General features: G+C 48.5%; 1 protein-coding gene across 3 annotated transcripts in view; it reads right to left on the bottom strand.

Moving 5' to 3' along the window:
• PTPRA (protein tyrosine phosphatase receptor type A) overlaps nt 1–12,861 on the bottom strand; it is a 125,980-nt gene that overhangs the window by 23,600 nt on the left and 89,519 nt on the right. For all 3 annotated transcript variants that reach the window (XM_071447179.1, XM_071447178.1, XM_071447180.1), the window contains 3 exons: nt 5,725–5,803; nt 4,944–5,309; nt 2,971–2,988 (listed from right to left, as the gene is read on the bottom strand). In XM_071447179.1, coding sequence (XP_071303280.1) covers nt 2,971–2,988; nt 4,944–5,309; nt 5,725–5,803 — 463 coding nt within the window. The remainder of the gene's footprint in view (nt 1–2,970; nt 2,989–4,943; nt 5,310–5,724; nt 5,804–12,861) is intronic.

Genomic DNA, 12,861 nt, shown 5'->3' on the forward strand with positions numbered 1-12,861 from the left:
CAACCATTCCACAATTCTGTAATTATAGAATAATTTGGGTTGGAAGTAACCTCCAAGGACCATCTAGTTCAACCCCCTGTGGAAATACAGAGTTTGGAGAGCAGGAGAGGTCAGACACCACCAGGCACCCAAGTGTGACCCAATCTGGCTCCCTTGCAGAAGCTCCTCAAGGGCAGGAACCTCACAATTCCCTCACAAAACCACTTAAATTACTCTGAAACACTCCCATCCTGCACGAATCCCACAACAGATTTTATTTTCCCTTTAAAGAACCCATTTCTAGCTCATGCTGGAGGTCAGTGAATCAGTGCTTGGTGCTGGCAAATCACCCAGATGGGTTGGAAGCCAAGCAGCTCCAACCAGGGAGGAGAAGTGCCCTGAAGGGCATTTTTTCAGACAAATGTGGATGCCAGCCATGCCAGCTGGGGATATTTCCATTTTCCATCAGCTCCCTCCATCTGAGGGGGCCACCACACTGTGTCTACACAGCCCCAAGAGGCTGCAGGGCTTGACCCTTTTCCACCTTCTGTGCATCCATTTCCCTGCAGATTCCTGCTCCATGTGGCTCAGCAATTTCAGCCAGCAGATTTCCTTAGGGTTTATTTTCCCTAGGGGTTTATTTTGCCCATTTCCCTATTTTTTTTTTCCCCTAGGAGCTTACTTTTTCCACCTCTGAGCTACCCAAGGGCACTCTGATTGTATTTCTGTGTTTGTCCCTCTGTGCTGTGAGCTCTGGGAATGTTATTTCTATTAAAACATATGATTTTTAAAATATTTTCTAAATATTTCTATTAAAACATGATTTTTGTGTCATGATTTCAAGGTAACAGCCCAGTGTGGCAAATAAGAAAAATGAATTATCCTGGTTTTTCATGTTTTTGTCCTTCTCATCTACTGCCCTAATGTAGCAGCACCTCCCACAGCCCAAGAGGAATTTATTGGGAATTCTGCCTCTCCCAGAGCCCAAGAGGAATTTATTGGGAATTCTGCCTCTCCCACAGCCCAAGAGGAATTTATAGGGAATTCTGCCTCCTGCACACCTCAGAAGGTGATGAGCCTTGGCATTCCCCATCTTGACACTTCCCAAAAGCAAGAACAGGTTGGTCTTGGCCCAACCACAGCCAGCCCTGGCCTCTCACTGAGACTTCTGAGCACAGCCACCATTTCCATCCTGTGTGCAGGAGAGGAAGAAGAGCTGCCATGCCAAAACCTGTGGTGTTAAGCCACTGCTGGACCATTTTTTCCTGCCTTGGCTGGAGTTAAGCTCAGCCTAAGCAGTGCTGAGCTGGGCTGGAGCTGCAGGATGCAGATTTGAGGGCAGGGGTGGCTCTGGCAGCAGGGTGCAGGGAGTTTGGAGGTTTTGGTTTTTGGTTTTTTTTTGCAGCTGTTCTTCTCTGCCAACCCTCCCAGAACTCCTGTGCTGCTCCAGCCCCAGCCTGGGGGCTTCATGCTGGCAATCCACCTGGAAAAGGGACAAGGACTCAACCTTCTGCTCCCCTGGTGATGCCACAGTCCTGAGCTTGGAAGGCAGCAGGAGGCTTAAATCTCCTCCTGGCCCCTCTGAGGAGGCACCAAACCCCCTCTGGAGGCTGGGAGCATGGCCCAGCTGCAGGCAGAGGTGCTTTGTGGGCTCTCACCCAGACCTGGGTGCAGTCATGGCAGAGGGATGGGGCTGAGCAGCCCTTCCCTGCTCACAGCTGGCAACATCTGCCTGCAAAACCAGTCACAGAACGGTTTGGGTTGGGAGGGACCTTGGAGATCATCCCACTCCCACACCTTCCACCATCCCAGGTGGCTCCAAGCCCCATCCAAGCTGGCTTTGGACACTTCCAGGGATGGGGCTGGCAGAAATCTCTGGGCATCCCATGCCAAAGCCTCACCACCCTCACAGTCAAGACTTTATTCCCAATATCTAATCTAAACCTACTCCCAGTTTGAAGCCATTTCCCCTTGTCCCATTTGCTCTTGTTAAATATCCCTTATTTAATCTGATTTCCTAACTATATTTATAATAATATTAGCAATATTAATATAAATCTTGTTAGGAAGTCAGATGTATTCCCTTTTTTTTTTTCCTTTTCCCTCAGGAGCAGGGATGAACAATGGCAGAGAGAGCACAAAATCAGGCCTAAGCCAGGCCAGATCTGAGGGAATTACACTGAGCATTTCTGCAGAGGCTTAGCCATGATTTCAAATGAGTTCCCTTGGACCTGCATCCCTTTTATTCCCTCTGTTCAATTCCCTGTGCTGCCTGTCAGTGCTCAGAGCATCAGTCTGTTTCCTGGCTGGGTGAGGCAGGCACAGAGAGCAGCACCAGGCAGAGTTTGCAAAGCTGCAGCACCCATCAGAGTCAGGATGAAAACACACAGACAGAGGCAGCTGATTCCCCCAGGTGGGAGCCAGCCCAGCTCTGCCCGCTCCTGGGGTGATAAAGCCATCAGTAATTGCAAATATTCTGGTAGAGATGCCAGTTCTCAGAGCTGAGAGATGGAAAAATGTCCCTAAAGTGCTGTTCTCTTACAAGAAATGGATTTGTGTTACTGCTTGCCAACAGAATGAGGAGAACAATAATTATTCCCATCATCTGCTGGATGGGTTTGGATCAAATTGTGTAAGTCACAGTCAATAAAGACAATTCAGCAGCAGCAAAAAAAAAAAAAACAAACCCAAAAGGAAATATCCTGAATGGCTTTTTAGACTTTGGTCATGCAGCTCTAGGGACGTGCTGACATTCTCAGAGCAGGAACAATTGGTACCTAACAGGACATGTACAAATTGGAAAGGGATTGTTTCGTTCTAGAAAGAAAAGCTCAACAGAAATTAAGATATCAGTGTGTCACCAGCTCTTTTAAAGAGCTTGAGAGGCTTCATAAAAACAAATTTGGAAGTCCTAAGGAGAGCTCTCTAATAGCAGAATGCTTCTGGAATTGTTTTTACTGAGTACAGAGCAATGAAATGCAACATTCTTACCTCTTCTGTCAGAGTTACCTGCAGAAAAAGAAAACAAAAGTCTCTTAGCAACAAAGGAACAAGACATTTTAGTAAGTCAGGAAGGATCAAAGACCAAGACAGGAACAAATTTAGTAACTCTCATCATCTGCCTGTAAATCTTTCCTTTAAAACACTAGCTATAAAACCAGGGTGTTCAAATGAATTTCTGAGTAAGGAAAAAGGAACAAATCCTGAGTTTTTATCAGCAGAACAAGGAGCTGAAGCCAAGCTTTAACATCACTAAACACAGCTTACTGTTTAAACCCATAACCAGCAAGTCACTGGTGTAATTCATTAGCACTTAAATACCAAGAGATTAACACTGATGCATCATTTTAAGAGTGTGGCTGAGCCAAGAGTTCAATTAGGAGCAGCTGGGCTCAGGGATGGGGCGAGGAGCATCCAAGGGAAGTCTCTACCTGCTGGGTGGGATGGCTCATCCAGAGGGCACAGGGACAAACCTTGCCAGGAAGAGCAGAGCCTGGCTTTCCTGGCCATGAGCTGGGTGTGAAGAGCTGCAGCACAGGCCTGAGGACAATCCTGGTGGGTTTGGACAAGGGGGAACTGTCCCTACAATGTGTGACCTTCTGGCTCAGTCCCCTTCTCGAGCACCACTTAATTCTTCCAAGATAACACCAATATTTCCTGTTAAATCTAATTTAGGGCTGCCCTCATGGCAAGGGCAGCCCTAAAACTGATTTTGTTCCTTGATAAATTACTTGAGATAAAGAAAGAATTAGGTTTGATCATTTGTTCTCTGGGCTGACATCAAGTGAGAAGCCACTTCTGGCCTTGATGGTGTCGTGGCATACACCAGGGGAGTTCACCAAAACTGGTAACCCAAATCACAAAAAGGCAGTGGGGACACAAAAATGAATAAATTCAGCCCTGCCATGAGCAGACATCATATTACAAAATCCAGATATTAGCAGCTTAAGGCTTTTGCCTCCATCTCTCCTATATGGAGGCTACATTTACACCAAACTTGGCCCATGTATGTGTCTGAGGCTATGCCAGACTCCTTCACTCTGCAAAAAACAATTTGGGTTGGGAAGGAAGCTGGATGAGCTCAGGAGTGGCAGAACACTACAAAAGCTGGGTTCTGAACTTCCTTCCCCCACATCCCTTCCTAGGCTGGTAGCAAAGACAACTCCACTGCAGCTTCAGGGGCTGTGGTTTCCAAAGATTCCCAGAGGAAGAGGGCACACACATCCCTTGGGAGATTGGTTCTTAAGGAATACACACATGACACCTCCCTGCATTAACTCCACCATCATCTTGTTTCAGGGTTTTCTAATCCACAACCAAGTTACCAATCCTGCTTTTCCACTAAATCCCAAGGTCTAGCAGGCACTGTCATCTTCCTGTTGCAAGTTGGAGACACCCACTACCCAAACTGGGTCTCAAACAATACAACGAGCAAACCATGGCTGAAGAGCAACAGCTCAGCAAAGATTTCTGGTCACCTGAGCCTCTTTTTGCCTCATTTTTCACTCTTAACCAGGACTGAGCAGCCAAACAATGTTTTATGGGGTCACTTTCATGACGTGCCAAGAGGGGAATGAGATCAGGATGCCAACAGAGACAACTCTCTCTCATCTGGACCTTTCAAAGATTGAAGTTGCCCAACTGATGGGGAAAATTGATAATGTAAGGAGAGGATCACAAAATGGTTTGGGTTGGAAAAAAAAGATCATCTAGTGCACCTGTGGAGATCTTTCATAGATGATCTTGGCCCAAACCTTTGGTCAGACAAACCTCATCAGAAGAGTTTTGAGAGTCCTCTTGTTTTGCATCACCACAGAATTGTCCCCAAAGCGTTTATTTGCTCCATTTTGCTCAGCCAAACAAAAGAAGAGCAAAGAAACAAACCCAGAGGCAGGGTGGCCTGGAGAAGAAGAAAAAGAAGAAGAAGAAGAAGAAGAAGAAGAAGAGGTGGAGGAGGTGCCTACCATTGTGGGAAGCAGAAGAGGTCTCCTGTGTTGTCACCACCATGCTGGAATTCCTCTCTGTTGTCTCTGCCTCCGTGCTGGGGACGGTGGCGCGCGGGGCCGACGGCGTCACGCTGGGGAGCAGGGATGGGGCTGGAGGCACAGGCTGGGTTGTCCCCAGGGTGGAGGAGATGTTGAGGCTGCCAGTGGTGGCATTGGGGGAGATTCTGGCAGTTGTGGTCGGAGGAGGTTTTGGTGCTGTGGTAGGAACAGTCCCTGGAGTGCTCATGTTGAGTCTGTGTGTGTTGGGCGTGGTCCCATCCTCAGGACCTGCTGTAGGAGCTTTGGTGGGGCTCCTGGGGGAGGTGGACGCTGTTGTGGGTGGCTCTGAGAAGGGAAAAGCACAGGGGAACCTCTGTGAGATTCTCTTCTGTGATATTGAGGGGTTTAGATGCTAAAGATTCATGTGACTGTAACTATAAGGATAAAACACCCAACAAATCCTGAGCCCAGGACAGGAAATGCTCTGCACAGCAGGAAATACAAATGTCAAAAAATATAACCTGAACAGGAGCTATTTATGGGGATGTCCAAACATTAGAGCCCCTGGAGGTGGGGATCAATATTGCTCAGAGCCAAACCTGTGGGCCTCATTTATGAGCACCTGAAGCTCATCACCCTCTTTCCAACATTTTCTGTTACAGCTAAGTGGAGGGCAGAGGGAATGAGACACTGAGCACATTCCCACTCACTCCTTTGATCCTAAAGATGGGATAAAAGAGAGATAAGGAGCACAGTTTACCTGTTGTAATGTTGTTAGCACCTACACTTATCAGGCCACTTCCGAGCAAAAGGAGAAAGAGCCACAAATCCATGTTGACCTGGGGAGGAAAGCACAGAGCACTTATTAAACCCTCATGCAATATCATGCCAAAATATTCCAAGATGGGGATGTTGCTGTGCATCTTGTAAAGCTCAGAGTGGGGAGTGGAAGTGTGGCTGGAGTCCCTGCAGGCATCTGGATGGGAAGGATTAGTGGGTGAGTTCGTACAACAAGGGGAAAGAACATGGAGAAATCCCAGGTTTGTGGAGCAGCAAAGTGTCCATGGATGAAGCAGGGAATGGGTGAGCTGTGGGAGAGCATGAGAAGAACAAACTGAGCACTAAAACCAAATATCTGGTCTTAAAGGAGATTAATAGTTTATATAGTGGTCTGCAAATGGCTGTACTCTGAGCAAACTCAAAGGCAATTCAGCTGAAGACCATGGCAAAGAGCCTTGATCCCAAATGCCCCAGGAATGGAGGCAGGAATGAAGGAGAGATCAGCTCCTCCTGGCTCACTGACACCTGAAATGCTCCAGGGCAGGGGCAGAACACTCAGCTCCATTCAAACCCTGCTGGATTCCCTGTGTATGTGGTCAGAACAAACACTCACACAATAATCCAAGAAGATCAGCAAGTTCAGGCTGCACGCCCATACTGTACGTGCTTCCCAGGAAATGTCCAGCAGAATTACAGGACGATGACATCAGTAAAATCATTTCCCCCAGCCCTTTCTAATACAAGATTTTTATGGTGATTTCTTTCCTCTGGAGACCTCAGAAAGCTCCTGAGAAATGGGTATCAGTATCCCCTCCCAAACACCTACGGATCCAGAGGCCCAGAGATGTGAGACGTCATCGTGCTGGCCAGGACAGAGCCCAAAGCTGCCAAGTCCAGGCCAGCACGTGGCCATGGGGCCTTCCAAGGATGGGCCAACACCTCTCCTCTGCTCTGAGCCCAGAGAGGGCTTGCAGACAGCTCTGCTCCATGCCATGGGCCAGCAGCTGCTGCACGACTCCCGTCCTTCAGGCTTTTGTCCTGTGTCCAGTTGCATCTCCAGGATCTCCCAGGAGAGATCTCGCTGCCAAGTCAACCTGAGGAGCTGCCAAGAATGGGTTTATTCCCTCCCCCTCTAATAGATCTTGTGTTGTTTGTGCTTCTTCTTTAAATCTGCTTCATCTAGACCCATCCCAAACTCCGGGCAGAAGGACAACACTGAAGTCATCCACACGCTGGAAACGCTATCAGCAATACAAGATCCTCCCACCTCACCCAGGAGTATCCTCCCACCAGCACCACCTACTTACATGTTTTTCCTCCCCCTCCAAAAGAAAACCTGGCAAAAATTGACCTTACTCAGTGACCAAAAGGTCAGACAAACCCTGAACCAGAAGGAAACCAAGCTCTGGAGATAAGAGCTTTCCACAGGCTCTGTCCATGGCCAGCCCTGCTGCTGCAAGCAGGGCAGGGCTCTTTCTCCAAGGGTCCCACTGGTGTGAGCAGCCAGCATTCCAGAGGGTTTCATCACCAGTTAAAATATCTGTCTGCATGAATTTGAACTGATTCAGTCCTCCTGTCACTGCTGAGAGCAGCACTGGTCCTGCAGTGCCTCCCCCAGGCTGTGCTCCAGGGTGGGATGTCAGGAAAAACCCACAAGCAGTGGTTTGATGGTTTGATGACATGTTCCACTCATGGTGGTTAATACACCCCACTGAGCTTGGTCAGACACTTGTCAGAGCCTGGTCCACACAGGTTTGGCTTTGGGGAGAAAAACTAATATTTATAAGGAATAAATTCTTACTTATTCCTATTCATCACCTGGGAGGGTGGTGAGGCACAGGGTGCCCAGAGAAGCTGTGGCTGCCCCTGGATCCCTGGAAGTGTCCAAGGCCAGGTTGGACAGGGCTTGGAGCCACCTGGGATAGTGGAGGATGTCTCTGTCCAGAGCAGTGGGGTGGAACTGAATAATCTATAAGGTCCCTTCCCAACCCAAACAATTCCATAATTCTATGATCTTTGTACCTTTCTTCAGGAGACAGATTGTCCAAGCATCCCACTATGGAATCCCACAGTAATAAGGTGCTCATCCTGATGGGACCCAAGTGCAAAAGCAGGAGGAAGTTAAACACACACTGAAACTCCAGAGAATGGAAAAGATGGCACAGAGATGCTCTGAAAACCTCAAAGGCCTGATGAAAGCACCAAGATCTCGTCATCACAACCACTTCCCTCACTGGGAACCCATCACTGCCACACCAAGGACACTATGGCAAGGGAAAGGGGAACACTCATCTCTTCTGGAAGAACTGCTGGGAAAAAAGTGACCACTCACTGTGTTTTGATGAATATTTGCAGAGAAACACCATTCACTGAGGTGGATATGGCTCCCTTCTCTTCCCCTAATTTGTTTCTCAAGAGTTTCCCTCCATTTGGGATTATGTTCATTTGGGATCCCCATTAATTTTGAGTTCTGTTTATTTGGGATCCTCTTCATTTGGGATCCCCATTCATTTTGGGTTCTTTTTATTTGTGATCTTGTTCACTTGGGACCCACAATCATTTGGGATTTCCATTCATTTGTGGTTCTGCTAATTCATGATCCCACTCATTTGGAACCCCATTTTTTTGGCATCCCATTGATTTAGTATCCCATTAATTGAGGGTCCCTATTCACATCGGGTCCTCATAAATTTGGGATCCCACTCATTTAGGATCCCTGTTCATCTGGGATCCCACTCATCCCATTTCTGCTCCTGTTCTGGACAGAGCCTCCCCACGTCCTCCCCACACTTTCCCTTGGCATTAAAGCAGGACACAGAGGGAGGGAGCAAAGAAGGAAAAGCCATGAATTCCCTCTCTGCTCTCCATTATTGGGAAATAACCCACAAAGGACAAAAGAGCTTGGGTTTATTTCCATAAACTGTGATTGCTACATGGATGAGAGCTACAGGAGATTCCTGGACTGGCTGCAAAGCCACTTTGGGATGGTGGGATGATCACAGAATCGTTTAGGTTGGAAAAGACCCTTAAGCTCATCAAGTCCAGCCATCGATGAGGGTCCCTCCTTCACCGAGCTGCCAGCACAGCTCTGGGATTACATCAGTGAGCAGGGAGCTCTAAACCCCCCTTGATTCTACATTTAATCAGTTCTTTGATCCATGAGTGGATTGCAGGAGGAGGAAGGGCTTGGCAAGGGGAGATAATGCTGGATTTCCCCAAGCCTTTCCCTGATTTTGTGAAGAAAGCTGGATGCGGGCGGTCCATACGGAACCTGAGTTTTTATGGCTTTATTACTGTGACTGTCAGAAGGAATGGGATGCTGGGAGCATCCCAGCTTGCTGTGCACATCATTACCCAAAAATCCAAATCCCTGGAGCTGCTCCTGTGACCGGCAATCAGCTGCTAGAGCTGCTTTATCACCTTAAAACCAGATCCGGAGCAAGGAGCAGGCAAAGAGCCCTGTGCTGGGGGAGGGCTGTGCCAGCCCAGCTCCCACTTCCCATCCCCTGCTCTAAAACCCTCCCTATTCCCAAAAGCAGCATAAATAACGCCGGCACTTCATCATTCCCCACTCCTTAACTTAAAAGGCCTCGAGAGTCCTACCCCAAAGCTGGAGAAACCCGAGTCTCCCTTCCCCCTCGGCTCCCCCTCCCTGCTGCTTTCGGAAACGGAGAGGAAATACTTGTAATGTTATCAACATAAACACAGCTCTTGGCCGGCTGCAACATCCTGCGAGCTCTGCAGAAAAACACCCTGACGTCAGGGCGCCGGCTCTGCCCAGGAGAAGGGAGCTGGAGGCTCTGGCAGCGCTGCTCCACAGGCTTGGGATGCTCGGCATCGTGGCTCCTTCTTTTTTCAAAGATCAGCCTTGGAAAACTCAGTAATTGCCACTGGTGTGCCCATAAATATTATATATATATGTATTTTTTTTGTGTGCATAGATATAGATATATAGTGTATGTGCACTGCATTCTTCCATAAACTGCCTGGGATCTTCCTTATAGGAAAGGCTGGATTTAAAGCTGCATATCCATATAGATATAGATATGGATATATAGTGTATGTGCACTGCATTCTTCCATAAACTGCTTGGGATCTTCCTTATAGGAAAGGCTGGATTTTAAGCTGCATATCTATATAGATGTAAAGATATAGATACATAGTGTATGTGCACTGCATTCTTCCATAAACTGCCTGGGATCTTCCTTATAGGAAAGGCCGGATTTTAAACTGGAGAATGTATGTTTTAAAAGAAGCAGATCTTGTCAGGATGATTGATGCCGGAGAGGGAGAAAAAAATAAAGGAAATAATCTCTTTATAAAGTAATAAGTAGCTTCAAAATGCCTGTGCTGGTGCTACAGGGGGGTCAGGCTGCAGGATCACCCTGCCGTGCTTCCAGAATGCAAAGAATTAGAGTTTATTGCTGCAGAAAGTGCCCAGGTCCAACCCGGATGCAGCCGTCCACAATCAAAGGCAGGATTTACCCCCACCTCTGACATATTCCTAATTCCTGGAAAATGAGGCAATCTTTTTCTGTGTGCACTGAGGAGACACAACCTGAATTCTAACCAGCTTTCCCGGGACCCCAGAAATCCCTGGTGTCATCAGGAGGATGCTGAAAGGCAGTGGCTCGACTGTGACTGCCTCGTGCTGGCTCCAAGTGCAGTGAAAAATAAAAATAATGTTCAGATTTCCTCTTTTTTTTGTTGGCAGGGGGAGAGGGTGCAGAACTGGGAGCAAGGTTGGCTCTTTGAAGCAGCTCACAGTAGGGCGAGAACAAGCACAAGCATAAAGAAAGGGGAAAAAGGTCATTTTTTTATTCTTTTTGGTGGCAGCAAGCCATCAGCATGGCTCAGCCACCCTGCAAAACAAACCTGCCATTCCCTCTCCCCCTCCCTGCTCCTTTTAAATCCTGTTTGTGAATTTCCAGCTTCTCACTGGAGCTGAGATCCACGGCAGAGGAGTTGGTGCATAGCAGGGCAACTTCATCATAACCCAAAGCTCTCAATGAGATGCAAAAAATGTAAAAACACACATGGAATAGCCGAGGGCTGCAGTGAGCTGGCCATCACAGGGAGAGAAGAATTGAATTTAGGGAGGAAAAAGGGTTTTGTTGCACTAAAACGCGGTGACTAATTCCTTGCATGTGTCTCCGAAGCTGAAGCGAGGCCTTTGATGTGTCACTGAACATTATCCCCCACCCTCTGCTGTTCCACTCTTCACCAGAAAAGATGAATCACAGCAGCCATTCACCCCTTCTGAAAATCCATTTAGTTTTCTTCTTTCTTTTTTATTTTTTTTTCTTTCTTCTGTTAAATAAACAGGCAGCTCCACACGAGCGACAGCCCCTGTACGGAGCGGGGCAGGAGGAGGAGGAGGAGGAGGATGAGCCTGTGGGCAGGGCCTGCAGCTTGGCTTTCTCCACCTGCTCAACCTTCCACAAATCACTGCTCTCCTGCACATCAGGATTTGCTCATGGCATGGTTTGGAAGGCACCTTAAAAACCATCCAGTTCCAATCTCCTGCCGTGGGCAGGGACACCTTCCACCAGCCCAGGCTGCTCCAAGCCCTGTCCAGCCTGGCCTTGGACACTTCCAGGGATCCAGGGGCAGCCACAGCTTCTCTGGGCACCCTGTGCCAGGGCTTTAACAACCTCACACTAATGAATTTCTCCACCTAATTCTGTTTTCTGGCAGTGTGAAGCCATTTCACCCTGTCCCATCACTCCACACCCTTGTCCAAAGTCCCTCTCCAGCTCTCCTGAAGCTCCTTTAGGCACTGGAAGGTTTTGAAGGCCTCCCTGGAACCTTCTCTTCTCCAGGTGAATACTCCCAACTCTCCCATTTATCTCCAGAGCAGAGGGGCTCCAGTTCTGGGAGCATTTTCATGTTCTTCAGTTCAACACACACTCATCTTTCAAAGAGTAACACCATGCTAAGTGCAAGGAGGGAACTCAACCCTATTCCCACCTGGATTTCTGGGCACCAAGAAGTATCTGTCACTGCTAGGATAATGTTAAAATCTGTTACTCTGAACCAGGATCAGCCTTTCCTGTGGATATGAACCTGAGTGAGATGTTAACCCATCCCATGGTGATCCTGTCTCAAAGCCCACCCAGAAACAGCAACGTGTGTGAAGCCATCAAGGGGGGATGGAGAGGATCAGGATGGAGAGGATCAGGATGGAGAGGATCAGGAGTTCACCAGCCAGAACCTGCATGGAGGTTCCCCAAGCAGGTCCAGGGAGGGGATCCTGCCCCTCTGCTCAGCACTGGGGAGGCCACACCTGGAGCACTGGGTCCCAGGACAGGAGGGACATGGACAGACTGGGGACAGCCCAGGGAGGGGACTGGGAGAGCTGGGACTGCTCAGAAGGAGAAGAGAAGGTTCCAGGAAGGGCTGGGAGAGCTGGGACTGCCCAGAAGGAGAAGAGAAGGTTCCAGAAAGGGCTGGGAGAGCTGGGACTGCCCAGAAGGAGAAGAGAAGGTTCCAGGAAGGGCTGGGAGAGCTGGGACTGCTCAGAAGGAGAAGAGAAGGTTCTGGGGCCTCATCCCTGTCCATGCACACTGGCAGGGAGGGTGCAGAGAGGACAGAGCCAGGCTCTTGCCAGGGGTGGCCAGGGACAGGACAAGGGGCTGTGGGCACACACTGACCACAGGAGGGTCCCTCTGAAGATCAGGGAACACATTTTGCCTGTGAGGTGCTGACACAGGTTGCTCAGGGATGTTGTGGATTCTCATTCCTTGGAAATATTCCAATCTTGTCTGGACACTGTCCTGTGGACCGGATCTGGCAGCTCTGCTGGTGCAGGAGGTTGGATCAAATGACTTCCAGAGGTTCCTTCCAAAATCAATCACTGTGATTCTGTAACTGCCTGTCCTGCAAACTTTTCAAAAGGCAAATCTGCTGGGATTGAAGCTCATAGTGGAGTAAGAAAGCAGCCAGGACTGAGGAGGAGATCCCTACACCGTGCAGGATGTTGGAAGGGATTGATAAGGATCACCAAGTCCAACTCCTGATCCTGAACAGGACAACCCCAAAAATCACATGTGTACCTGAGAGCTTCTGAACACTTCTGGAACTGAAAAATAAACTGGTGAGGTTTTCAGCAAAAAAA

Source organism: Agelaius tricolor, unplaced genomic scaffold (genome assembly GCF_023055355.1).
Source record: "Agelaius tricolor isolate 1412-34295 unplaced genomic scaffold, bAgeTri1.0.p SCAF_24, whole genome shotgun sequence".
Lineage (NCBI taxonomy): Eukaryota > Metazoa > Chordata > Aves > Passeriformes > Icteridae > Agelaius > Agelaius tricolor.